Below are 25,546 nucleotides of genomic sequence, written 5' to 3'. Positions count from 1 at the left end.
GAAGCCGAAAAGGGGAGTTGCAGCCAACCTCGCTGGTTGTATTTATAGCGTTTTATTTCCTGAGAGAAGACAGGAAAAGCCAGCGCCTGCCTGCCTTCCCCTCTCCCGTGGCTCCGCCTCTGCCGTCCCCCAGCTGGAGGGGCCGGCGGGAGCGGGCAGCCCAGCGCCCGTGTGCCAGGTGCTCGGAGCGAATGCGAGATCGGAGGGGGATTATGTCACTGCTTCGAAGGATGGATTGAGCGCGCTTCCTCCCGGGTCTGACTGACAGCACCACCCAGGAGACCGGAGCATATAAAGAGGAGGCTGCTGACCCCCGCTCCGCACGCCGTGGACCTGGTCCTCCGGGCTCCGTCCCCGGCACCCAGTCAGCCCTCGCCACAGCCGTTCGGCATCCCAGGTAAGAACTGTATAAAAGGTTTACCTTGTAAAAGTTATTAGAAAGCCACTGCGTTGTACTTTAATTTTCAGAAAAGGCTGTTTTGGTTTCTGAGGAGGGAGAAGGAAAAGTGCAAACCGATCTATGCTGTAAGGTGAAGCTTGACCGTTAACGCGTCTTCGCGCTTGGAAGCCTCGCGTCCACAGCGGCCGCGCCGCGAGCTCCCTCGGAGGTGGTCTGGTCCCACGGTCCTGGTGCCTTCTGCGGGCGTACCTGCCCGTGAGCCGGGGCGCACGCTTGTGTCTTGGTCATTGATGGGGGACCCTGAGGAGGGCGTCCGAGAAAAGCCCTCCTGAAAAAGTGAAAACGGTCACGAGAGAGGTTACAGACACTCCAATTCTCAGCGTCTGTGACAGTGAGAGTGTGCTTGAGTATCAGGGAGGAGCAGCGTACGCTGTGGGTGTGTGAGGAGCCCGGGGACCCCCGCCCGGCTGTGGCTACGAGCGGGGGACGATCAGCACCAGGAGAGGCCCGGGCGGCGCCAGAAGGCGCTGCTGAGCCACGGGGGGCAGGAGGCTCCCGTGCGACCGGGCCCCTCTCGAGGGAGGGACCGCACACCTCCCGGTGGTGACCGTTGCTCGGATGGCTCGTACAAACGGGTGTGAACACATCTGTGTGAGTTCTAATCACATTCTGCCGCAGAAAGTCTTTGGAGAAGATGGGGCCACGGACACACTGTGAGTGTGTGTCCGGGTGCCTGACTGCGTGTCCTAGGACGTGACACGGCCCGGGTGCTGCCGCGGACCAGCCGTGGGCACGGAACGGCTGGCCCAGGGATTCCTGGTCCCGCTGAGCCCTTGCCGCCGTCGCGCTCCCACCGGACACCGTGGGTCCCTCTCACTCATGTGACCGACGGCAGAGCGTGCATACCCAGAGACGCTCCGCTGCCAGGGGGCAGAGGGCTTGATTTTGTTGGAACGGAGTTCCGTTTACGCTGTGTAGCTGACACTTGGGAAGCTGGGCCCCCAGGACTTGAAAAAGCACATTTTGGATGGAGCCCGGTTTGCCAGAGCCAGCTGTCCCCTCTGCGGGGACAGACGGCACGCATCTGGCTGAGGGGACACAGGGGAGGCGTTCCGGAGGTGCTGGCCCCGTTTCCTCCTAAAGCACGAACACGGTGCTCACTGAGCGCCAGGTGTGGCTCTGAGCACCCGGGTGTTGACGCGTGTGGCTCAGTCCGTTGAGGAACCTATTAGCGGCACGGCTGCCCCCCGGAGAGCCGCGGGAAAAGCGGGCCAGGGGGACAGCCACGCGGCACGTTCAGCAGATGCCTCTGCGCCCACCGTGCCGCGTGAGCCTCTACAGTGTTAACTCGCCGAACTCATTTCTCACGGTGACCTTGTCTGGCACGGGATTTACACAACTATTCCTCATTCTGCAGGTGAGGAAACTGAGGCAGGGAGGTTGGGCCGCGAGGGCTTGCCCGCCGGGGCCGGCCGCTCGCCGGGGCCACGTGAGAACAACGGCGCCCCGACTTGTTTGTGAGGAGGTTGTGAGCGGCGGGAGCCGGACTCCGGAGGGATCCCAGGGGCCTGCAGAGTGGCCTCTTCTCCTGGGGAACATTCCTCCAGCCCAGGAGGATGACTGTTTCCAGTTTACCAGATGCTTCTTGGGGGGCGGGGGGGCACTCCTTAGGATTTCTGCGACCCCGAGGCGCTAACGAGCTTTGCCGTCATCTGAGAGCCGGGCCGGGGTCTCGGTTTGGCTTTGATTCAGAGCCGGATGCCGCCCACCGCTGGGAGGGAGCTCCGTGCCCCGCGCGCCCCTGCGAGATGCCGGCACGGGAGCCCCGAGGCGGGGCAGGGGTTAACGGCGGAGCGGGCTTCCGTCCAGGTCTCCTGACTCCCGGCCCAGCGTCTGCTGGCCTGAACCATGCCAACTGAAAATCCTCAAGAATGGAAAAACAGGCCCGCAGGAAAATAGAACAGCCGACTAAAAGTGATCGCTAAGTAGAATGCTATGTTTTCCTGTGGTTGGGACACACCGAGTTCAGTTTATTTCTCCTGCGTACAGTTAAGGTTTATTCTAAGTTAGGCCTGACTTTTTTCTTCTTGGCCATCTGCTCAACGGTGCCTTCGTAGATTATTGTCTCGATGGTGCCGGAATTTTTCTAAATTCACACTTCCTGGGTTTCAGGCCTGGCCACGCTCACCAGCGGCCTTGCTCTGGGCCAGCGCTTAACTTTTCCGGTCCTTCACTTACCCATCCGCAAAATGGGGATGATAACAATAGTATTTGCCTCTCGGGTCGTCGTGAGATCAGATAATATGAATATTGGGAATGTGATCAGCGCCCTGCTTTGTCAACAAATGCTCGTCCAATGATAGGAGCTCGAGTCGGAAGAGCCCCACTTGAAAGGCCCGTTTCTTACCCGGCTTTTACTTCCCACAAGTGCACTTACTGCTGGTTTCGAGGCACAAACCGCGTAAACGTTCGTGTGGGTGAAGACTGCGGTCGACACTGGAAATCACTGCCGCGCGTGTTGTGCGCCTGCGTAACCAGGGCCTGGCTTGTCCGCAGGGTTCCTCCGCCGAAGCAGGATGCTCTGGGATCTGGTCCTGCTCGCCCTCTGGGCTGCGTCCGGCGCGCGAGGTGAGTGTGGACAGTGGCTCTGCTTGTCAGAGCCGCTCGCGCCCCCGCAGGTAAGGCTGTGGCTGAGGTTCCTACCAGGGTAGAACATTCAGAACTTCCTTTTAAATAAATATTTACTTACTTCTGAGTCCACGTAAGAGGAAATTATTTCTTATTTTTAAATCTTTGCTTAAGTTTGTTACTTAATTAATTAATTTAGAGAGTGCATGTGCATGAGTGGGGGGGGGGGGGAGGAGCAGAGAGAGAGGGAGAGAGAATCCCAGGCAGGCTCTGCACTGACAGAATGGAGCCTGACGCAGGGCTCGATCTCACGAACCACGAGGTCACAACCCGAACCCAAATCAAGAGTCAGGCACTCAAATGACTGAGCCACTCAGGTGCCCCAGTAGGAAATTCTCTCTTTTTGGAAAATCTAGGTATTAGAGAAACACACTCTTTCGTCTGGTGACACAACACTGGCCATGCACAGTCAGCTTTTGTATTTTTACACGCTGAGTTTCTAACACTGGAAGGGCCTGGTGTTCTATAACTTCTTTTCTTCCCACTTTTTTTCCTACTTGAAAATGCAGCATCAGTGTTTTTCCGTGTGCTTATTTTCACACAACATGGCCTTTAATGACTGGATAATATTCCATCCAAAGGTAGATCGTGCTGTTGTTTAGACCAGTCTCCAGGTACAGCATTACTCCAGCGTCGCCAGTGTAAGTGACGCCACAGGGAACCCAGCTGTGACTACGTCTCTCCCGGTATTTGAGATTATATCCTCAGGACAGGTTCCAAAAGGAACGTTGCTGAGTCAGAGCTGTTAACTCTTTAAGCATTTTGGCGGATTGCCCAGCGGCTCTGCCAAGGTGGTGGCCGGCTGACACCTCTGTAAGCAGCTCTGAAGCTCGTGCTCTGACTCGCCGCACAGGGGATGAAAAGCCATGCTTCGTTTAAACTTCCTGCTCAGTGAATCGCGTTGAATCGTCTACCCTGTTACATTTTGGGAAGGTCCGGTCATCCAGATGGTGACTTAAAGCCCTTTACTCGCAGGCCTGAGACTCCCGCTGTCTCAGAGCCTTCCCCGGGGTGCTCGGCGGGGTTGCGGATAAACTTCCGCAAATGGAGACACCGGCGTAACTTGTGGGAGTCAGGTGGTCTCCATAAGAGAGCGACGGAGAGAGCGTGGATAGCGAGGACAAAGACGCATTTCTTCTGCAGGAATTTTTTCTGGGCAATCAAATGGTAGAAGCAGGGCTGCGCCTAAGCCTCAGATCTGGGTGGGAGAGCAGCAGAGAGCCCGGTGGGGGACGGGCTCCGGAAGGTGCCCCAGGGCCCAAATCAGGGCAGCGCTGCCTCCCCCCAGGAGGCCTGGCTGCGGAGTGCGGGCTGATCGGGACACAGCCTTCTGGCGCCGGCTCGCTCCCGAACGGGCACGGACGAGCAGCACGAGCAGCAGCTGCCTCCGGGGCCCCACTGTGGGTAGCGGCCCGGGGAGAGAGAGGGTAACGGTGCCGCATAAGAGCTGCCATCAGCACCCAGCGGAAAGGGGACACCCCCTGGGATCAGGGTCTGCTGCCCCGTGTGTAAAAAGGCCCCCCCGGGTTCGTGCCCGCGGTAACCTCCCTGCTCTGTCCCCACGGGCAGCTGGTGACCAGGACGAGGACACCGCCTTCAACCTTTTCAGCATCAGCAACATAAACCGGAAGACCATCGGGGCCAAGCAGTTCCGGGGGCCTGACCCCAACGTGCCAGCGTATCGTTTTGTCCGCTTTGACTACATCCCACCCGTGAGCGCAGATTACCTCGGCAAGATCGCCAAGATCGTGAGGCAGAAAGAGGGCTTCTTTCTCACGGCCAGCCTGAAGCAGGACCCCAAGTCCCGGGGCACGCTCCTGGCTCTGGAGGGCCCCGGCGCCTCCCAGAGGCAGTTCGAGATCGTGTCCAACGGCCCGGCCGACACGCTGGACCTCACCTACTGGATAGACGGCGCTCAGCACGTTATCTCCCTGGAGGACGTGGGCCTGGCTGACTCCCAGTGGAAGAACATCACCGTGCAGGTGACAGGGGAGACCTACAGCTTGTACGTGGGCTGCGACCTGATCGACAGTTTCACGCTGGACGAGCCTTTCTACGAGCAGCTGCGGACAGAAAAGAGCAGGATGTACGTGGCCAAAGGCTCTGCTCGAGACAATCACTTCCGGGTACGTACAGCAGGGTCGCGGCCGCGGCACGAGGCACGGGGACGGGCTCTGCTGGGGGCTGAGCGGCGAGGGCATCTCTTAACGTGATGCCGTGTTGGAAGAGGTCAGGCCCGGGAGACACGCACCACGCAGACATACGTGGGCTCCCGCCACGTGCAGGCACACAGACGTGCACACACACACGCGCGTGCACACAAACGCACCCACATGGATACACACGCCCACACCCAATCACACGCATGTGCACACACCCACCCACCCAATGGCACCCATGTGCACACACTGTACATGTGCACACACACCCACACAGACAACACCACACACGTGCACACGCACACACAGAGCACACGCAGAGGTGCACGCACTGACACACCCAATCACACACATGTGTGCACGAACACCGTACTCATGCACATGTGTGCACACTCACACTCACATGGACAACACACGCACACACACACACACACACATGCACGCACAGATAACACACCCCTTTCTAAACCACAAATAAGCAGGGCACGTGGTCCCGGTGTGCTTTTTACCTGGGCAAACGGCCGTCATTTTTCCGGCCGAAGACGGATTTGATGGCCAAGGAATCGGCCCCCTTGGAATGTTCTGGTAATCTCCAGACTCCCCGTTTAGCACTGAGAGGCGAGGAGAGCAGAGTAAGAGCCATGCTTTTTCAGGAGAGGGCTGTTGGTTTATGAGGGAAAAATTCCATGTTCATCTTAAAATATGTTCATGTTAAAATAGTTTTTGGAAGATCTTTCTAAAACCACACGGGTTTAGAACCTACAGCGCAGTGTTGGCACGTTATCGTGTGTCTTCTGGGGAAACGATCGTGCGTTTAAATTCAGTTGAGCCCGAGGCTGGCGTCCTTACCCGGGTGTTGAACTGACTTCTGGTGGCCGTCAGGAAGCCCCCGTGGCCCTGCCGTGGGAGCACAGACGCTCACCTTTGAGACCGAGTGTCCACGTCCGGGACCGCGTGCCCTTCCGAGCCCGTCAGCCAGACACCAGACTGACCCACGATAAAGAGAGTTCCAGCCTGCTGCGTGTAGCAGCACAGGAATAAGATGACATCTTGTGTTTTTAAAACGTCGTTTAGCTTGGCATCGTTTGATGTGTATCTGTTGCTCTATTTGTCTCCTCACGTGCATTCCAGGGTTTGCTGCAGAACATCTACTTAGTGTTCGAAAACTCAGTGGAAGATGTTCTAAGCAAGAAAGGTTGTCAGCAAAGTCAGGGAGGTAGGTGTGTTTTGAACAGTGTATTTCACATCTCATTTCTCGTCTCGGATGGATTTCTGCTGCGACGGGAGTGTGTATGCGCACGTGTGTGAGTGCGTGTATCCGCGCGTGGGTGAGTGCGCCTGTACATGCATTTGCGTGCCCGTGTGTGTGTGTGTGCATGTGTATTGGGGGGCTAGTGGGGATTTAAGAAAAAATATTGTAATAAAGTGCCATTATTGTCTCTGAAGGAGTTAGCTGGTCAACTCGGACATGTTGACATCTGGAAATGATAAACTGCTTGAAACAGTAATTTCGAACATATTTTAATAATACAAAATAATCAATTTCATAAACCAAAAGACCAATCTCTGCATTTTAACATGATTACACGAAAATTTTCCTGTCTGTTAATGGGTGACGATCACCTCTCTGGGTAACAGCATGGGTATCTGTCGGCTACGTTGATGGAGGTTTTCTTCACTCTTCACGGCTGTTGACACAGCCCTATTCTGGAAACATTTTCGCTGCCTGAACCATTGACAGATAATCCTGCATCGAATGCTAATCGCAGTTTGAATTTACCTCCAGCCATAATTGCCTACATTTTCTTGAGCATTTAATTTATGAAGTTCACTTTGCTGGGCTCTTTAAACTCAGTGTGTCACTGAATCTTCAAAACACCTTAGAGACAGGCTCGTTCATTTTACCATAAAGAAACAGAGGCTCCGGGGGTCCCACCGCTGCCGTGTGTGACCACCTGTGTGCCCACCTGGGCCGAGAGTCTCCCAATATGGTTCACGTTGTGATTTATTTGCACCGAGGCCCCTTCCTCATGTCATCTGTAAATTATGACAAAGATAAATCGTTTTCTCATGATCAGCGTGTCAGGAATACATAGGATGTGATGTCCGTAACGCACAGGTGCGGCTCTGGGACCCGCACCCCCCTGGAGCTGGGAGCTGTCACTCCCCCATCTTAGGCGTGGGGATGCCCGCTCTGTTCCTCGGCCTGCATCTGGCTGGCAGCTGACGGTCCCCCACGGAGTCCTCATCTTTGTCTGAGGCTATCCCCTGTCCTTCTGTCCTGTCCCCTGTCCCTCTGCCCTGTCCTCTGTCCCTCTGCAGATCTTCCACACTCACTCAGTGGAAATTCAGGGCAGGTGAGGATTAGAACAGCGCGTTTTGGCCGGACTGTGGCGTGAAGGGACATTTGTAACGGCTCCTGTGACCGGCCCCTCGTTTGCCGCAGCCGCTGCGACTCAGACCTCACCCCGTGTCTGCAGCTTGGCTAACGTGCAAACTGTTGGCCCCTGTGATTTTAGCCGCTGACTTTCTCGGGGGAGGAAGTGGTCATTAAAAAGCAAAAGTTTCAGGAGGGGCTAAGATAGTGAACAGACGTATGACACTAACCCCTCCGGGAAGGCTCAACAACACGGAGGCAGAGAGCGGCTCTCGGGACCCTGACGGACAGACTGTGCTTGTGTTTACGTAAAAGCTGAGCGTCATGCCTGGTGGTCTGTTCTGTGGGCAGGGGGGGACATTTCACCCTTGAGGGGGGGAAGGGCGCCCCGGTCCCGGTCCCAGCTCTGCCCCCGGGCGACCCTGCCAGGCCTTTCATCAGGGGGAGTAGACGCCCTGACTGTGTGTTGTACTGTCCTGCTCAGCTCTGTCTGAAATCAGACCCCGGGGCACATCTGTGGGTGCGGGACCGTTTCCCATCTGATACCTATGGTCAGTGACTGATGCGTTTATGTCCATGTGGTCTGTGCCCTTTTCCGTGCAGTAAGCCAGGGGAACTCCCGAGGTCAGAGTGATTGCGGCAAGGATTCATGACCAAGTAGTAAGTCCCCAGCAGTAGTCCTGGCAGATCTGTAGCTTCCAGAAGGTGTAACTCAGTAGTGAGATGCTGAGAGAAACAGGGCATTTCACTCCTGTGACAGTGACTGGAGGGCTGGGGGCATGGCTGGGCCGGCCCGGCTCCCTCGGGGGATGACACCTGTCTCCGGACCGGCCCAAGTAGTTTGCTGTTTGTGTCCTGGCCACGTACGTCCCATGCGAGAGCCCCAGGGGGTTTGTGCGGTTTCAGGGGCACCGAGGGGGAGTCCCCAAGGTCGTGCTTCTGAGGGCGTCTGCCCTTCCCTCCAGAGGACACGGGAATGAGGGAGAGGCAGGTGAGGTTTGGTGGACACTTCTTGGCGTGAAGACCGCCGGCTGCATCCATCTTGATGCGGAGCAAGGGGCCAGAACAAAGGGTGTTTGGATAGAGAACAGGGTGAGCGAGGAGCTGCGGGGACACGTGCTGGGGAGCAGGCTCCGGGGCACAGGGACGGCTGTCAGCAAAGGAGGTGGTCACCTCTCCTCTGCCTGAGCCACATGTGGGTGCAGAGCCCCAGCCCCGGTGTTTCGCTCTTTCGTTCCATCCCGAGCCCACGTCTGCACGGCCGCTCTCCCCCGTGCTCACTGCACCCACTGCTTCCCGCAGCCGAAGCCAACGCCATCAGCGAGAACACGGAGACACTGCACCTGAGCCCTCAGGTGGCCACGGAGTACGCGGGCCCAGGCGCGCACAGGAGGCCGGAGGTGTGCGAACGCTCCTGCGAGGAACTGGGCACCATGATCACCGAGCTGTCGGGGCTGCACGTCATCGTGAACCAGCTTCACGAGAACCTGCGGAAAGTGGTGGGTGCCTGGCGGCTGCTTCCTGCCATACAGGCGCGACCTCACCCACAAGCCCCCTCTGACTCACTGACAAGGCGCTTGGCCCAAGTGCAGGGCAGTGGAGGGCAGGTGGGCGGGCAGAGGACCCTGAACGACAGATACCTGTGGCTCCATGTCCTCCAGGATGGCTCTTACCCGGGGGACGCTCGTGTCCCCGAGCCTGAACAGGATGGGTGTGGGAGGACTGGCCGCAGGTCCGGGACGTAAGGGGACGTCAGAAGGAAAACACCGTCTTGGGTCCCTTCAGGTTTAGAAAAGGGCACTGATGGGAGCCATGTTCTTGTAGCTGTGTGACCCGAGACAGGCCCTCAGCTGGGCCCAGGGGACGGGAACACATGGTGCCTAACAGAAGTGACAGGGGCAGCGGGGAAGAGTGGCCGGGAAGGTCTGCAGGTCTGGGGTCGCCTCACGCCCTGGTGGCGCCGCACAGCCGCTCGGCGGGCAGCCGTCCCCACCCTCTGCTCCACGTCAAGGGGCTGGGGATGGGGTAGGACCCGATCACCCCCACTCCGTGGGCGGTCGGGAGAATGGGCACGGCCAGGACGCGCGGGTGGGGAAGCACCCGGAGGAGGCTGTGCCTCTTCTGGAACTTTCCAGCAGGTGTGTGCCCCTGGGGCAGGAATGGGGGCAAGAGTTCAAACAGTACCCCCGCCCACACCCACTGCCTCCCGCTGAGCACCCACCGTGTGCAGGAGGAAGAGGTAGGGATTCAGAGGAGGGCGGGCAGACGCCGTGGGACGCGGCCACGTGAGTGGAGCACCCCTGGAGGGTGACAGGCGGTCGGCAGCCCGCTGGGATCGCTGGGACATGACCCCGCGTGGCGAGGCCTCACGTGGCCCCAGCTCTCCTCCCACAGAGCTGGCCGCACGGCAGTCAGTGCTACACGGGCCGGGGGCACCCTTCCCTGAGGGAGGAGCCTCCTCTCCCGTCTGTGAGCGCGATGAGGACGTTGCTTCCGCCCACACGTAAACGTTTCCCTCGATCTTCCAGTCCAACGACAACCAGGTCCTCTGGGAGCTCATCGGCGGCCCGCCCAAGACCAGGAACATGTCCGCCTGCTGGCAGGACGGCCGCTTCTTCGCGGAAAATGAAACCTGGGTGGTGGACAGCTGCACCAAATGCACCTGCAAGGTGAGGGCCGGGGACACCTCTGCGCGGGGCAGGGAGGAGGGCTCCCCGGTCTCCCCCGCTGGCCGCAAACGCGCGCAGGTGCGCCGGGACAGCTGATACGAGGGCGGGCACGGGGCACTGACCGTAAGTAGGGCTCCAGCCCACCTCACCGCGTCGCACACGAGAGACAAGCTCCAGGAGGTGACCGGTCCGGCTGGTGTCTCCCGGGAGGCGGGAGGGGGCCGGGCGTGTGCAGCTTCAGGCCGCTCCTGGGGGCCTGGGGGTGCAGGTCACTGCCCACACAGAGGTCCGTGGGTAGCTTAGCCTCTTCCCCTTGGCGAACGCACCCTGTTCTCACGATGGCGGCCTCGGGGGTCGGGCAGCGCACGCCAGGTTGGTCCCCCGGCCTGCGGTGTGCAGAAGGCCCTCCTCTGTTTCCAGGGCCTGCGGCGTCGGGACGGGCACAGCCGCCCTCCGGGCCCTTGAGTCCCGCCCTTGCCCTGACGCCTGCTTTTGGAGACAAAAGGGTCACACAGACACCTTTCTCTGCTTGCAGAAATTTAAAACCGTTTGCCACCAAATCACCTGCCCGCCGGCGACCTGTGCCAACCCGTCCTTCGTGGAGGGAGAATGCTGTCCTTCCTGCTTCCACTGTTAGTGTGCGAGGAGCGGGGGGTTCCATCTGCTTCGTCCGCCTCCTGCCTGTTTGCTGTCTTCCCGGTGACCCGCAGGCGGTGGAGGGGCTTAGCGGGATGGAGGGGAGGGATCAGGGCCACTTCACCCCGAGGCCGTCCACACCCACGACCTCGGAGTTCAGGGTCCTGTCGTGTCACCTGGCAGGGAGGGAGCAGTGCAGAGCGGGGACAGTAGGCCTCTTGGCTTCTGTCACTCTCCGTGGGCATCCCCACGTGCCCTCCGTCTTGCTGGGGAGAGCAGCTCTGAGTCCCGACCCAGGTGTGGGCGTCTGCCCCGCCGGGGACCCTGCTCGTGGGAGGGGGCACACCTGCTCTCCCGAGCGCACGGACTCTGCCTCGTGGGCCACTTCACGGGCGGTCCGTCCGTGGCAGGGTGGGCAGAGGCCCGACAGGCCCTTGTGCTTCCCACCAGCGCTGGACGGCGAGGAGGGCTGGTCCCCGTGGGCGGAGTGGACCCAGTGCTCCGCCACCTGCGGGCCGGGCACCCAGCAGAGAGGGCGGTCGTGTGATGTCACCAGCAACACCTGCCTGGGGCCGTCCATCCAGACGCGGGCGTGCAGCCTGGGCAAGTGTGACCACCGAAGTGAGTGTCAGAGGCCACTCCTCGTCCGCAGGGCGGGGCCAGATCGCAGGGACGGGCTCTCCGGCTTGGGCCGGCTTGGGACGGCCAGCCCCTGCCTCACCCTGATGTCTCTGTGTTCCTCTGTGTGCTAGTCCGGCAGGACGGGGGCTGGAGCCACTGGTCGCCGTGGTCTTCCTGCTCTGTGACCTGCGGCGTGGGCAACATCACTCGCATCCGGCTCTGCAACTCGCCCGTCCCCCAGATGGGGGGCAAGAATTGCAAGGGGAGTGGCCGGGAGACCAAAGGCTGCCAGGGCACCCCGTGTCCAAGTAAGTGGGGTGGAGGCGGGGGGTGGGCCCAGCGCAGGACTGGGCAGAAGAGACGTGCTGTCCCCTGGCTGGCTCCTTGCCGGAGCTGGCCTGAGGGTACATCCTGATGGTGAACCAGCTCAGTTAAATTACTGCTAACTAAGGGACAAGTCAGCCTGACCCCTGGGCAGTGTGACACGTGCCTTTACCGGGGGATGGGTAGACAGCATGGAACAGGGGGTCTCGGGAGACGGCCCCCTGCAGCCTGCAGCCAGCTGGCCCCGGGCCCCGGGGTGCCAGGACCCTGTTCCGGAAGCCCCGTTCATGAAGTGCAGAGACAGCCAGGGAAAAGGGGAGTGCAGGGTGATCCTCTCACTGCCAAGTTGTCCAATAAGATGAACTTGAGCTTCATGGGACGTTTCAGATGCGAGCACCCCTCACCTGGCAGGTGTGCCTGTGTGGGCAGCTTTCCGCCTCTAGACCCCGGTCTGTGGGACTTCTCCCCCTGGGAGGGAAAACAAAGCCAGCTGAAACCTGTCGTCCACATCACCCCCGAGCTCAGGTTCAGGAAAGGATGCTCTTTCCAGTTTCCCTCCCACGTCTGGAGACCCCGCTCCATCCCGGCTCTTTCCCTCCCACCGGGAGCCCCCGTGTAGGTCAGGCTCCGCGCTGACCCTCTGTGCTCTCTGCCCTCAGTCGACGGCCGGTGGAGCCCCTGGTCCCCATGGTCAGCCTGCACGGTCACCTGTGCCGGAGGGATCCGGGAGCGGACGCGCGTCTGTAACAGCCCCGAGCCCCAGCACGGGGGCAAGGACTGCGTGGGGGACGTCCAAGAGCGTCAGATGTGCAATAAGAGGAGCTGTCCTGTAGGTGGGTGTGCGGGCGGGACACGAAAGCGCCTGTGTCCCTGTGGTCTGCATGCTTCAGCCCCTCTGAAGAAGCCACCGCGTTTTTATTCTGGTTAAAAACATAAAAATAGAAGACATAAAAAGTAGAAAAGTAGGAAATATAGAAGGGAGAGATTAGTTCTATGCTCATGAGGACAACTGCTTTTAACAGCCGTGCTCCTCCACGGTTTTGTGGAACATCCTGCGTGACGACAATCACCCATCAGCCCCCCACGCGCCTATGCGCCTGTAGCCTCTATCTTTACTATTTTTTTTTTATGTTTATTTATTTTTGAGAGAGAGGGAGACAGAGTGTGCATCAGGGAGGGGCAGAGAGAGAGGGAGACACAGAATCCGAAGCAGGCTCCAGGCCCCGAGCTGTCAGCACAGGGCCCGACGCGGGGCTCGAACCCACGCACCGTGAGATCGTAACCTGAGCCGAAGTCGGACGCTTAACCGACCGAGCCACCCAGGCGCCCCTATCTTTTACTATTTAAAGATAAATTCTGGGAGGGCAAGCACGTTGCCAGCATATACCAAGTGACTCAGTTTCCCCTTACTGAACCCGGGTGCTGGACAGACGCCTCCCCGGGCGCAGATGATTGCGTCCCGGCGGCCTCCCGGGTGCGCCCGCCCGAGCCGACCCCGCTCTGTGTCGTCCTTCGCAGACGGCTGCTTGTCCAACCCGTGCTTCCCCGGTGCCGAGTGCAGCAGCTTTCCAGACGGCTCCTGGTCCTGCGGCGCCTGCCCCGTGGGCTTCCTGGGCAACGGCACACACTGTGAGGACCTGGACGAGGTGGGTGCCCGGCCCGGGGAAGGGGTGCCCGCGGAGCCGGGGTCGGTGCTCACCCCCGCTCATCCCGCAGTGTGCCGTGGTCACCGACGTCTGCTTCACGGTGGGCAGAGCCCAGCGCTGCGTCAACACCAATCCCGGCTTCCACTGCCTGCCGTGCCCCCCTCGCTACAAAGGGACCCAGCCCTTTGGCGTCGGCCTGGAGGTGGCCAGGACGGAGAAGCAGGTGAGCAACCGACCGCTTGTGTTCTGGGAAAAGGCTGTAAATCAGTCGGGAAGACCCCAGAGCACTGGGGGGCAGTCAGAGAATACCAGGCGGCCTCCCTGGGCGAGGAGGCAAGGGGTGCTGACTCCTGGGAAGCAGGCGGAGGGCTGTCAGAGCCTGTCCACCACCCTGACCGATCAGCCTGGCGGGGGCAGACCTGAACTTTCCCGCAGGGAGCCCGAGAGGACCGGCGCGACCACTGTATGCTGGCGACCCCGCACGGTCACCTGCGGGCTTGGACCTCAGGGTCGCTTCTGGAGAGCAGAGAGCACAGCTCCGGGGCTCCGGGTCCCTGCGGCACCCGGCGGGCGGGGCCCTGCACCCCTGCCCTTGTCCCGGAGCGTCGGCCTCAGACCCGCACGTGAGGGGTGGGGTCTCGGTGCGTCCTAACCACGAGGCCGCCTTCCCGCAGGTGTGTGAGCCTGAGAACCCGTGCAAAGACAAGACTCACGCCTGCCACAAGCACGCGGAGTGCATCTACCTGGGACACTTCAGCGACCCCATGTACAAGTGTGAGTGCCAGACGGGCTACGCGGGAGACGGGCTCATCTGCGGGGAGGACTCGGACCTGGACGGCTGGCCCAACAAGAACCTGGTGTGCTCCACCAATGCCACCTACCACTGCATCAAGGTGAGCGCTGGCCTCCTGCCTCCCCCCTACCTCCACCTCCTGCCTCCCCTCCACCCTCTGCTCCCCCCGCCGCCCCCCCCACCCCACCTCCCACTGGCTCCAGGAAGTCCCATCCAGGGCCACTGTGGCCACTTGCAGACAATCTGTCGGTCTGAAGAGCTGGGGGTGCGAGGTGGTTCCCAGCTGCACCCCCGCCCCACCTGGGCTTCTGCTCTCAGTGAGGGAACTTGCCGGAGAAACTCAGGTTTCGCCCACGTTCGTGGGACTGGGGGAGCCGGGCCACCAACCCTTCGCTGGCTGCGGACGGGCCCCAGGAGCCGTGCCTCGATGGGACCTAGGTCCCTGTGGATCTGTCTGGAGGCCACCCTGGAACTTCTGAGACCCAAGGGTGAACACGACTGAAATACACGCTTCACCACCGCCACGCAGGTTTGAATTACAACTCGGCTCGTTGAAGCCAAGTGATTTTTCTAATCACGCCGGTCACGGGGGAGAGGATTTGGACTCTATGCCCTGGATTCTGAACAGAGGTCTGTGCTTGACTCCTGGCACCTGTTGGCTGAGGAGGGCGGAGGGCACGAATGTGCAGAATGGGACTCTGACGTCGGGACGTGAGAGGTCTCCGGGGGTTCGGCCCTCCTCCGGGCTTCCAGAGCGGCAGCCCCTCCCTCTCCTTGGGTTTCTGCTCTCCCGTGGCCGCCGGGGTCCTGGGCACGGGGCACGAGCTTCCCCGGTCTGGAAGCACGGGCGGCGGTGCGGCGTCTCCAGGGCAGCCTTGAGGAGAAACACGCGTGTCCCTGGCCTCGCCCCCACTGAGGACAGCGCGTGACCCTGGCACCGTCAGCTCCGTGCCCGAGGGTTTACCCTCCGCCCCCCCGAGTGTTGTTATGACTCGTGTGTGCCCTCTGATTGCAGGACAACTGCCCCCTGCTGCCGAATTCCGGGCAAGAAGACTTTGACAAGGACGGCACCGGTGATGCCTGTGACGATGATGACGACAATGACGGCGTGGACGATGAGAAGGTGGGGGTGGCGGGGAGGAGAGCTTTGTCCCGGGGGCCCCGCACACGCAACCCAGCCCTGACAGGGCGCAGGCCGTGTGCAGCGTGCGGTGACCGGCCAGCGCGACTGGCCGTGGGCGTCTGCGTGCAGGGGACCGCCTGCCCTCCTGTGGGTGCCAGCTGGGGCGCCGCTGTCCCCACCATGAGCGATGTGCTTGCCTTTACTGAAACCTGCGGGGAAACTGTCCACCGGGTGACTTCACATTCACAGAAGGGACCGACTAGGCTGCCTGTCTCCGCACAGCCTCACCACACCCGCCTCTCCTGACCCACTAACCCCTCACTCACTCGCTCACGTGACGCTGGCAGACCTGTTCTCAGCGTGACGTATACGGTTATGTCGTCTCTGCCATGAAATCTCTCCATTTCAGCGGCAGACGCATAGATAATCAGAAAGTGGTTTGACGGCAGGAAAGCGCGGGGCCGAGGCCGACTGGCTCCGTGTGGGTCGTCTGATCCTCCCAGAGTGAGTGATGTGCAGCCCAGCGACGTCCTCGCGGTGTCCCAACCTCTTCCCTTGCCTTTCCGTAGGACAACTGCCAGCTTCTCTTCAACCCCCGCCAGTTCGACTATGACAAAGATGAAGTCGGGGACCGCTGTGACAACTGCCCGTATGTGCACAACCCGGCGCAGATCGACACGGACAACAACGGCGAGGGCGACGCGTGCTCCGTGGACATTGACGGAGACGGTCAGTTCTGCCCCTGCCGCGGACGCGTGTCTGCCGCCTGGCGCTCCGTCCCGCGGGTGCCACACAGGCTCAGCCGCACCTGCAGACCGGTGCCAGGGTAAACGGTGCCTTAAGCTGTTCTCGCGGGAGCCCAGCCTCGCCAGGCCCGTCCTTCCCGGGGTCGCTGGCGGGGTCGCCAGCCTCAGGAACTCCCTTCGTGAAACCACGGATGTGGCATCTTCCTTCCGTGACCCAGGCCCCTAGTCTTGTGCCCCGTGTCCTTCACGCTTGTGTCCCCTGTTGGCACTTGTGACCGCGTCACCGTCAGAGGCCCAAGTGTTCCGTCCTGTGTCCTCACCAAACCACACCGCAGGCAGGCGCGTCTGCCGCCCTGTCCCGGGTTTTTTCTGCCCACACCCTTACTTCCAGCTATTCACGGCACGGCCATGGCAAAGCACCCCGAGCGTCCCCGGCTGTCAGGAGCCTCGGACACCATCAGGCCACATTCAGCCGGAGAGGCCGGTGCCCCGGAAAGGAGCCCATCCGCCAGCGGCAGCGGTCGCCCGCCGCCCACCAGGCGTCTGCACGCTGAGCCGACTCACGCCTCTCTGTGTCTCGGCAGCGGCTGGAGCGCGCCCCGGCCCTTCTTGGGGGTCTGTTCCCGCGGCCCCCCGCCCTGCTCCCTCGGGCCCCACCTGGCCCGGGCGAGAGGCGCCTCGGCCCGTCTCGCGCGCTCCTCTCGATGCAGCGATCGTGAGGGTTGGCTGCGCCATCGGACGGGGTTGCTGCTGCCGCTGTAAATTCAGGTTTCTCACGGCCCCAGTGTCCTGGGATCCACTATTCACTTCCAGGGCTCTTGAAGTAAGATATTGCACCTGCCAGCCTCTGCCGTGGGCGCGCTCCTCCGCGTAGCATGTCCATGCTCAGTTCCTGCGGGCTCGCGGCCTGTTTGTGGAATGGATCCGGGGGAAAGACTCGACACGGGGAGCTCAGAGGTGACACGTGTGAACACGGGTGACAGCTCCTTGCCATGCAGAATCACCCGGAAGCCTCCGAGAGTGGCTCTGTTTTAAACTAAGGCATGGGAAACCTGACATACGTTCTTTCACGACCTGATAATATTTACACTTTCCCGTATTCTTAGCTCCTTTTTTACGAAACCGAAGTTCGGCTGTAAGTTACTTAATGTGCCGGGAAAAACTCTGTGCTCTTTCTAAGCTAGCACACTCATTTTCCCCGAACATCTGCAGACGTCTTCAACGAGCGGGACAATTGTCCCTACGTCTACAACACCGACCAGAGAGACACAGACGGGGATGGCGTGGGCGATCACTGCGACAACTGTCCCCTGGTGCACAACCCTGATCAGGTGATTAGGTGACCGATGGGGGTGTGTGTGAGCAGAAGGGGGGGTCAGGGCACCTAATCGTTCATGGATATACGTGTCTTTGTGGCTTTCCATTAGTGCTGCCACGCAGGGACAGCGTGGGCTTTTCAATAATTTTAATTGAAAACTTATTGAGCAGGCTTCAATCTCGGTGGCCACGGCTGTGTTCGTGGGCCCTCCCTGTATGAGGGGACCGGGCACCCGCCCTCTGCTATCTGCCTGTTTCCCTGACACAAACGTGGGGACTGGCTTCTCTTCCAGACTTGCCTCTGGAAGACACAGAACTTAAGGTGTTCCTGTCGTCTGTGGGATACACTGTTGCAGATGACATCACAAAGGCGCTTGCTTCTCCGGCCTCTTCTTTCCGGGAAGCGAGTCCATGTAGCTGGGTCACACAGGGTGCTGCCCAAGTCGCAGACTCCGCCGCTCGCCTGCAGCAGGGGGCGGCCCAGCCCCAAGGTCTGCGGCCACGACCAGCCTGGCGCCCGTCCACCCGGCAGGTGCTCAGCCCGTTCCCTGCCCTGTCCCCCAGACTGACGTGGACAACGACCTCGTGGGAGACCAGTGTGACAACAATGATGACATCGACGACGATGGCCACCAGAACAACCAAGACAACTGCCCCTACATCCCCAACGCCAACCAGGCCGACCACGACCACGACGGCCAGGGCGATGCCTGTGACTCAGACGATGACAACGACGGGGTTCCAGACGACAGGGACAATTGCCGGCTTGTCTCCAACCCTGGCCAGGAGGACTCCGATGGTAGGTGCTCCGCCCCCTCGGATGATCCGTGCCCCGCCCCCTCAGACGGTAGGTACCCTCTGAGGTACCGTGCCCCACCCCCTCGGGCGATCCGTGCCCCGCCCCCTCGGACGATACGTGCCCCGTCCCCTCGGGCGATCCATGCCCCTCCCCCTTGGACGATCTGTGCCCCGCCCCCTCGGATGATCCGTGCCCCGCCCCATCAGATGGCAGGTGCCCCGCCTCCTCGGACAGTATGTGTCCCGCCCCCTCGGACGATCTGTGCCCCACCCCCTCGGGCGATCCGTGCCCCGCCCCCTCGGACGATACGTGCCCCGACCCCTCGGGCGATCCATGCCCCTCCCCCTTGGACGATCTGTGCCCCGCCCCCTCGGATGATCCGTGCCCCGCCCCATCAGATGGCAGGTGCCCCGCCTCCTCGGACAGTATGTGTCCCGCCCCCTCGGACGATCTGTGCCCCACCCCCTCGGGCGATCGGTGCCCCGCCTCCTCTGACAGTATGTGTCCCGCCCCCTCGGGCGATCCATGCCCCACCCCCTTGGACCATCTGTGCCCCGCCCCCTCGGGTGATCCGTGCCCCGCCCCATCAGATGGCAGGCGCCCCGCCTCCTCAGACAGTATGTGTCCCGCCCCCTCGTATGATCTGTGCCCCACCCCCTCGGGCGATCGGTGCCCCGCCTCCTCGGACAGTATGTGTCCCGCCTCCTCGGACGATCCATGCCCCACCCCCTCGGGTGATCCGTGCCCCGCCCTTGTGCCACAGCTTCGCGGGTGCCCGCCAGCCCATAGGCTCCACGCAGAAGCTATGAGCGGTCTCTGCAGAGACGTGCCTGTCACGAGCGGGATGAGGTGGGATCTGGGCTCAGAGAGGGTTGGGGATTTATTCTTTCAAGGACAAAGCAAAGGAGAAGGGGGTGTGAAATGTAAGGAAAGGGAACGGGGTTCCCCGCGCGGCCCGCCACCAGTGGGCAGCGTCGGGGGCAGGGTCTTGAGGAAGTGGGGCCACGGGGAGGGTGTGGAGTAGGCGGTGAGGTGCACGCCGTGTTCGGGGGTCCCGGGGGAGCCGTGAGAAGGTGGCTTCGGGGGCCCCCGCGCGTGTGGGCCGCCCAGCCTTTGGGACCTGAGACGGGGTGTGGGCGTCCGAGCCAACGTGACTCACAGGCGAGTGGGGGACCCGGGATCTGAGGGCGCAGAGCCACGCGGCCGACTCCAGCAGGGGGCGGGAACCCTGCCTGGAGCCAGCGCTCGGCTCAAGCTGACCCGCGGGAGCCCGGGGACGGGCCGGGGTGGGGAGAGGCCGGCCCTGAGCGCGCGGTGTGCTTTCCGGCTCCTCCTGCGCGAGCGTGGGCCTCAGGTGCGCTCAGCCGAGCAGACCCCGCAGGACGCGGCGGGAATCAGCCGGGCTCCGTGCCTGTTCTCCTGGTGAAACGAGCTATAGCTGAGAACATTAACGTCCGTCCCCTGGACGGGACAGCTGTGGGGGTCACAGGCCAAGGCCCCCCGCGCCTCCCCCCACCAGTGATCTGGGGGCCTGCCAGGCCCGCACCCCGCCCACCACCTCACTGGACAGGTTGAGAAGAAGGTTCCAGAGAAAAGTCCGTACCTCCCCAAGGAGAGTCATTGGTAGAGTAAGAGCTCCGCTTTAAATCCGAATAGATTTCAGGCAAGGGTGATGATGAAAGTTGTCAGGAGACGTTCTGGAACCTGTCAGAGAATAAGCTGGAGGCGCAGCCCCCCACCCCCAGCCTGAGGCCGAGTCTCGGGGGACACCCGCGGGGGTGAGCAGGAGCCTGCTGTCCACACTCTGAGCACCGCGCCAGGCTCCCGGGAGCCCCCCAGCCCCACGCAGTAGGGAGGATGAGCATGAGGGCCCCACAGAACACCGAGGAAAGGCTGACGGCCAACCACCCACCGTGTGTTCTCTTTCTCGGCTATCCGCCGCCAGGGGACGGGCGTGGGGACGCTTGCAAAGACGACTTTGACAACGACAGCATCCCAGACATCGATGACGTGTGTCCCGAGAACAGTGCCATCAGCGAGACCGACTTCAGGAACTTCCAGATGGTCCACCTGGACCCGAAGGGCACCACTCAGATCGACCCCAACTGGGTCATTCGCCATCAGGGCAAGGAGCTGGTGCAGACGGCCAACTCGGACCCCGGCATCGCTGTCGGTGAGCCTTCGGGATTCGCACCGCCCTTCGTGGTTCCTGGGGGCAGGGTGCCCACGGGGCATGCGGGAGGCTCTGTAGAGCCGTGTGGTGGGGTCAGGGTGGTCTCTGGGGTGCCCGTCCTTCCACGCCTGCCAGATGGTCTCGACGGAGGGAATGGGGAGGCAGGCATCCGTGAGGTCGTGCTCAGTAAGCCATCTTATGTGTGGATTTGATTTACAAGATACTATGTCATACAGTAACGGTCTGCCAGACTCAGGAAGTGGGGTCTGAAGATGTTAGATCCCAGACATTCATGAACCCCAGAGCCACGAAGCGGAGGTGGGTGTGAGACAAGGGCCCAGCCCAGCCTCCTCCGGCCCACGCCCGCCGGTCCCGGGGCCGACCCGGGCACGTCCTCCGGGGCCGGGCCCGCCTGAACTTCGCCACCGAAAGTCCCCTTTGACATCCAGGTTTTGACGAGTTCGGGTCCGTGGACTTCAGCGGCACGTTCTACGTCAACACCGACCGGGACGATGACTACGCCGGCTTTGTCTTCGGCTACCAGTCCAGCAGCCGCTTCTACGTGGTCATGTGGAAGCAGGTCACCCAGACCTACTGGGAAGAGCAGCCCACGCGGGCTTACGGCTACTCGGGCGTGTCCCTCAAGGTGGTGAACTCCACCACGGGCACCGGCGAGCACCTGAGGAACGCGCTCTGGCATACCGGGAACACGCAAGGCCAGGTGAGGCGCCGGGAGCACACTCAAGAGAGCCGGTCTCGCCCCGAAGATGCCCAGCCTTTGTGTTTTCCTTAATTGTAACCCAAGTGACGGTAATTTTAACAGTCCCGTATTGAGCGCCTACCCGATTAAAGACGCCATGCCTGGTCTTGGTGTTTCCGTAAACCCGGTCGATGATCCTCTTGTAAGTTACGTGTGATTCTACTGTCTTCTAGAGGTGAGGACAACTGGGTTTTCAAAGGCCAACTGTTTTGCCCAAGGTCCCACGTTGAGGAAGCAGGGGATCCGGAATCGCACCCGTGGCTCTGGCTCTGACGCCTGTGCCGGTGGCACTGACCTGCTGGCCCCTGTCGGCGGACTTGGGTCCGCTCCCGAGGCTCATGGCCGCGTGAGCCACAGGCGCTCCCGTCCGTGCTGTGGGACGGCACCCGTACTCAAGACTGATGTTTTCTCAGGTGCGCACGTTATGGCACGACCCCAAAAACGTTGGCTGGAAAGACTACACTGCTTACAGGTGGCATCTGACCCACAGACCGAAGACGGGCTACATAAGGTGAGGGTGGCCCAGTCCAGCGACTTCCACCCAGTGTCCCCAGCACTAGTGAGAGGCCAGGACGGGGGAAGCACAGACTCACTGTCTGAGCGTGAGGCTGACTCGCCCACGTGCTGCCCTCCTGTCAGGGAGCCGTCAGCACGTGGGGTCCTGCTCCGGGCATTAGGTCGGGGCCCCCTCCCTACCACCTAGGCTCCGGCCTAGAGGGTGGGCCCAGCGCACGTGGCTTCAGTGTCACCCGAAGGCCACGGGGAGGGAGGCCGAGGTGGTGGGGACTGGAGAGCACTCTGGCTGAGGCTGAAGCACCTGTCGTGGGGAGGGGTGGGTGTTGGGGCGGCGCCCCGTGAGGACGGACCTCCCGCCCTCTGCCATTCACACCTTGTTTCTTTCCCCCGCACCCCTGTGTTCAGAGTCTTAGTGCATGAAGGAAAACAGGTCATGGCGGACTCGGGACCCATCTATGACCAAACGTATGCCGGCGGGCGGCTGGGTCTGTTTGTGTTCTCGCAGGAAATGGTCTATTTCTCAGACCTCAAATACGAATGCCGAGGTGGGTGAGAACACGGCTCTGTGGGCGGCTTGTGGCACAGAGTGGGGGAGAGACAGACACGCATGTAACTTTCCTGCCTTGAAAGGCACGTCACGGCAATACGCTGATGGCAGCTGCTTTGTTTGCTGGCTTGCGTCGTGTCCCGTTTCGTTATCTGTTTGTTTTAAATTGAATGTGAATGTCTCTGGTGGAGCAAACACTTTCCAGTTATTCCCAGGCTCTGCCCATTCACCTTGCGTTCCGTCCTGTGGCTGTGCATTCCTTACAGCTTCTGGGCCCCCCATGGCATTTTAGATTTTAGATTGCTACCTTTGCTGAAAACAGGAAGGGAGGGAGGGAGGGGGGAGGGAGGGAGGGGGGAAGGAGGGAGGAGGGAAGGTGGAAGGAGAGAAGAGGGAGGGAGGGGGGAGGGAGGAAAGAGGGAAGGAGGAAGGAGGGAGGGAAGAGGGAGGGAGGGAAGGAGGGAAGAGGGAGAGGAAGGAGGGAGGGAAGGAGGAAGAGGGAGAGAGGAAGGAGGGAGGGAGGGAGGGGGTTCTCTGTAGTTATCTGTCTAGAAAGATACTTGGCTCACCGTAGTGTCTGACCCCATACCTTCACGAGGACATGAAAACATTCCCTCCTACAGATGAGGTCAGTAAGGCTCTGAGATGCTTCTCAAAATTCACACACTGAAAATTACCCACAAGGGGAGAAAGGGAACGCGAGCACATTGCTTCTGGCGAAGTCTCCTCAGCCCTCCGTGGGGCAAAGACCCGACGCGTTCCCACACACGCCACCCTTCGCACACCCGTCCACACTGTGGAGGCTTTTTAAAATTAAAATGATATTTCGGTTGCAGGTAAAACAAAACAAAACGAAGCAAAACCCATGGTGCAGCCACCCTCGTTCTGTGTATTGTTTATTTTGTAGATGTCTAAACAAGACCGGCTGCATTTCCAGAAACGTACTGTAGACGCTGTTGCCTAGACCCCTAGTCTGTGCTGGTGCTTCCGGCTTCGCTCTCTTTAGCAGCAGCTCCCGTCCTTGACCCTGACGCTGGGGGTCCTTCACCGACATCAACCCCACGCCCGAGCGCCTTCAGAGGGGACTGGTCGTGGGCCCCACAGGTGAACGTCCGGCCCAGAAGACAGCTTGATGATGCAGGAGATGCCGTGCAGTGACAATTGAGTTCGGCATTACATCGCTTCTTGTTTGTTTAAAAAGAATGACGTTTACATATAAAATGTAATTACTTACTGTATTTATGTGTATATGGAGTTGAAGGGAATATTGTGCGCAAGCCATTATCATAAATTAAGCAGAAAAAAATATCGCTGCACGACTTTCAGTGCTTAAAGCCATTTCCACTCTTGGGTCCGAGCTGTCCCACAGCAGCCAGTCCTGTCGGGTTCACGGAGTCTGGAGTCGTGCTGGTAGCAGAGGTCGGGAGATCTCGTCCGACGTGGGGGGCCGGCTCTCTAACTGGAACTTGAGTGGTGGTCACGAGGACAAACGGAAGCCCCTTCCCCCACTGTCCCCCCCCCCCCCCCCCACACACACACAGCGGTGGAGTCCGAAGTCCCGTACTTGGCCTCCGTTGGTGAAGTTAGAGGAGAGAAGTGGGCGCTCCCACCGCGGCGGGCTGGAGGGAAGTCCGCGTGTCCCTTGGTTCTGCTCTCTGAGCGCCAGGGTCTCTGCGTGAGTCTTTTCCGGGGCCCGGCTCCAGACCACGCGTCAGCAAGAGCACTTTAGCATCTAATTCCTCCTCTGGGCTTTGCAACTCTGCAAAAGTTGCTTACCTAGTTTGGCAACACTTTTCATTAAGGTTCCAGTTAGAAATGTTAGTATTTATTAAATGACTTTAGGATGCAGCTTCATTCACCATAACTTATTTTAAATGTGTCAAGTAACACACGTATAGCATGATTTCTAGGGATACACGTAGAGCACACATGTGATACAAAGATGTAGTTACAAGGAAATACCTTCCTGCCGAGATACAAGCTTTACGATATGCTGTTGTCACGACAAAGCGTGTTTCAAATGAAGGGGAATAAATAAATGATGACGAAGACTTGATAAAGGAACCTTAATTTATACTGTTGCCAACGCACTAATCCAGTGTGTGCCCCTGTTCTCTGCTGTACGTAGGATTTGAAACCTTAAATGCTGAAGAAAAATCAGCATCAAGCCTTGCCAGACACACCTGTTAATCAGTCATACAATGATATACACGATTTTTTTTGTTTTTGTTTTTTTGTTTTTGTTTTTTCGTTTTCGCTTTAAATTGCATGTTCTTTCTGCAGGAAATATTAATCTCCCTCCACATAAGGGGTTTAATAAGAGAAGTTTGTCTTACCTGTCTGATGCGGGCAAATGTTTCTCCCCTTTCTGTTCATAGTGATCTCGTTTCTATGTTTCTATCTCGATCCCATAGTGTGGAATACAGAGGATCCATAACTCTTGTCCTAACTTGCACATTTCATTTGATAAAGTTGTGTTTGTCGCTTCCTTTGAGGTTGACTTTTTGTTTTGCTGCACTTTCCACTTAGTTTTTGGAGCTGTGTTCCCAGACGGCGGGGGTTTGGGAACTGGACTAAATGTAACGGCCGCGGAGAGTGCACAGGTGTCCGTGTTGCTGTCGCTCGGACGAACAACGCAGTGCTGTGCGATGATGATGTGAATATTTAGAATGTACCATATTTTTTCGGTAAATTATTTATGTTTTTTTTTTTTTGAACAAACTTCTCTTCCAGATTGATGAAACTTCATTTGTTTTGCCAAAGACTGTAAATATTTATTTATTTGTTCACATGGTCAGAATCTCACCACTGAAACCCTGCTTTTATCTAGCTGCAGCCTCATTTTTATACTTTAAAGATTAATAACAGGAAATAAATTGTAAAAAGGTTTTCTATAAACGAATCTCTTTCCCTTTTTTAAGAAGAATTAGCAGGGTTCCTGCTGGGGGGAAGGGAGACATACCCCAACAGGGAGGGGGTGACGTGTTGCTCCCCTCAACGTGAGCCCGTTTGTCTGCAGGTCCCAGCTCTGTCCCCCCCCCCCCCCCACCGAGGTTAGGGTGTAGGTTTGGGGTCGTCGTGGAGAAGGAAACCCCGTGTGGGGCAGCCCCACAGCCAAGCGGGACACGGCCAGTAGGTGCCCCTTCCCACCTGCGGCTCGAGCTGTGCAGCGAGTTTTGGGGGCGTCCCCGAAGGGACTCAGAGGAGCACCGACCGCCCGGGAGACGCCCCGTTAACACGCGTGGGACCCGT

General features: G+C 59.7%; 1 protein-coding gene across 2 annotated transcripts; it reads left to right on the top strand.

The window, feature by feature from the left end:
* THBS2 (thrombospondin 2) lies at window positions 1-25,192 on the top strand. Of its 2 annotated transcripts, none has more exons than XM_060617119.3 (22): window positions 1-397; window positions 2,957-3,028; window positions 4,658-5,214; window positions 6,379-6,463; window positions 8,927-9,123; window positions 10,153-10,293; window positions 10,829-10,925; window positions 11,380-11,550; window positions 11,682-11,858; window positions 12,534-12,707; window positions 13,393-13,520; window positions 13,591-13,743; window positions 14,195-14,413; window positions 15,329-15,436; window positions 16,006-16,165; window positions 17,395-17,513; window positions 18,064-18,298; window positions 20,244-20,471; window positions 20,921-21,192; window positions 21,645-21,742; window positions 22,153-22,292; window positions 23,202-25,192. In XM_060617119.3, exons 2-22 carry the CDS (start codon window positions 2,977-2,979, stop codon window positions 23,207-23,209), a joined length of 3,519 nt encoding a protein of 1,172 aa, XP_060473102.2. In that variant the 5' UTR covers window positions 1-397; window positions 2,957-2,976; the 3' UTR covers window positions 23,210-25,192. The 2 variants fall into 2 exon arrangements, with proteins under 2 accessions (XP_060473102.2, XP_060473103.2); XM_060617120.3 differs by lacking the exon at window positions 1-397 and adding an exon at window positions 1,400-1,817.
* Window positions 25,193-25,546: the final 354 nt, after the last annotated feature.

The sequence above is a fragment of the Panthera onca genome, chromosome B2, assembly GCF_046562875.1.
Source record: "Panthera onca isolate mPanOnc1 chromosome B2, mPanOnc1 haplotype 2, whole genome shotgun sequence".
NCBI classification, from domain to species: domain Eukaryota; kingdom Metazoa; phylum Chordata; class Mammalia; order Carnivora; family Felidae; genus Panthera; species Panthera onca.
The sequence above is the reverse complement of the archived record's forward strand: the minus strand, read 5'-3'. Positions and strand labels throughout refer to the sequence as shown.

Bases quoted from the DNA above. Each gene is read 5' to 3' on its own strand.
- THBS2 (XM_060617119.3), top strand. From the start codon at position 2,977: ATGCTCTGGGATCTGGTCCTGCTCGCCCTCTGGGCTGCGTCCGGCGCG. The intron at 16,166-17,394 runs GTCAGTTCTGCC...GAACATCTGCAG, and splicing joins CGTGGACATTGACGGAGACG to ACGTCTTCAACGAGCGGGAC. The intron at 18,299-20,243 runs GTAGGTGCTCCG...ATCCGCCGCCAG, and splicing joins TGGCCAGGAGGACTCCGATG to GGGACGGGCGTGGGGACGCT.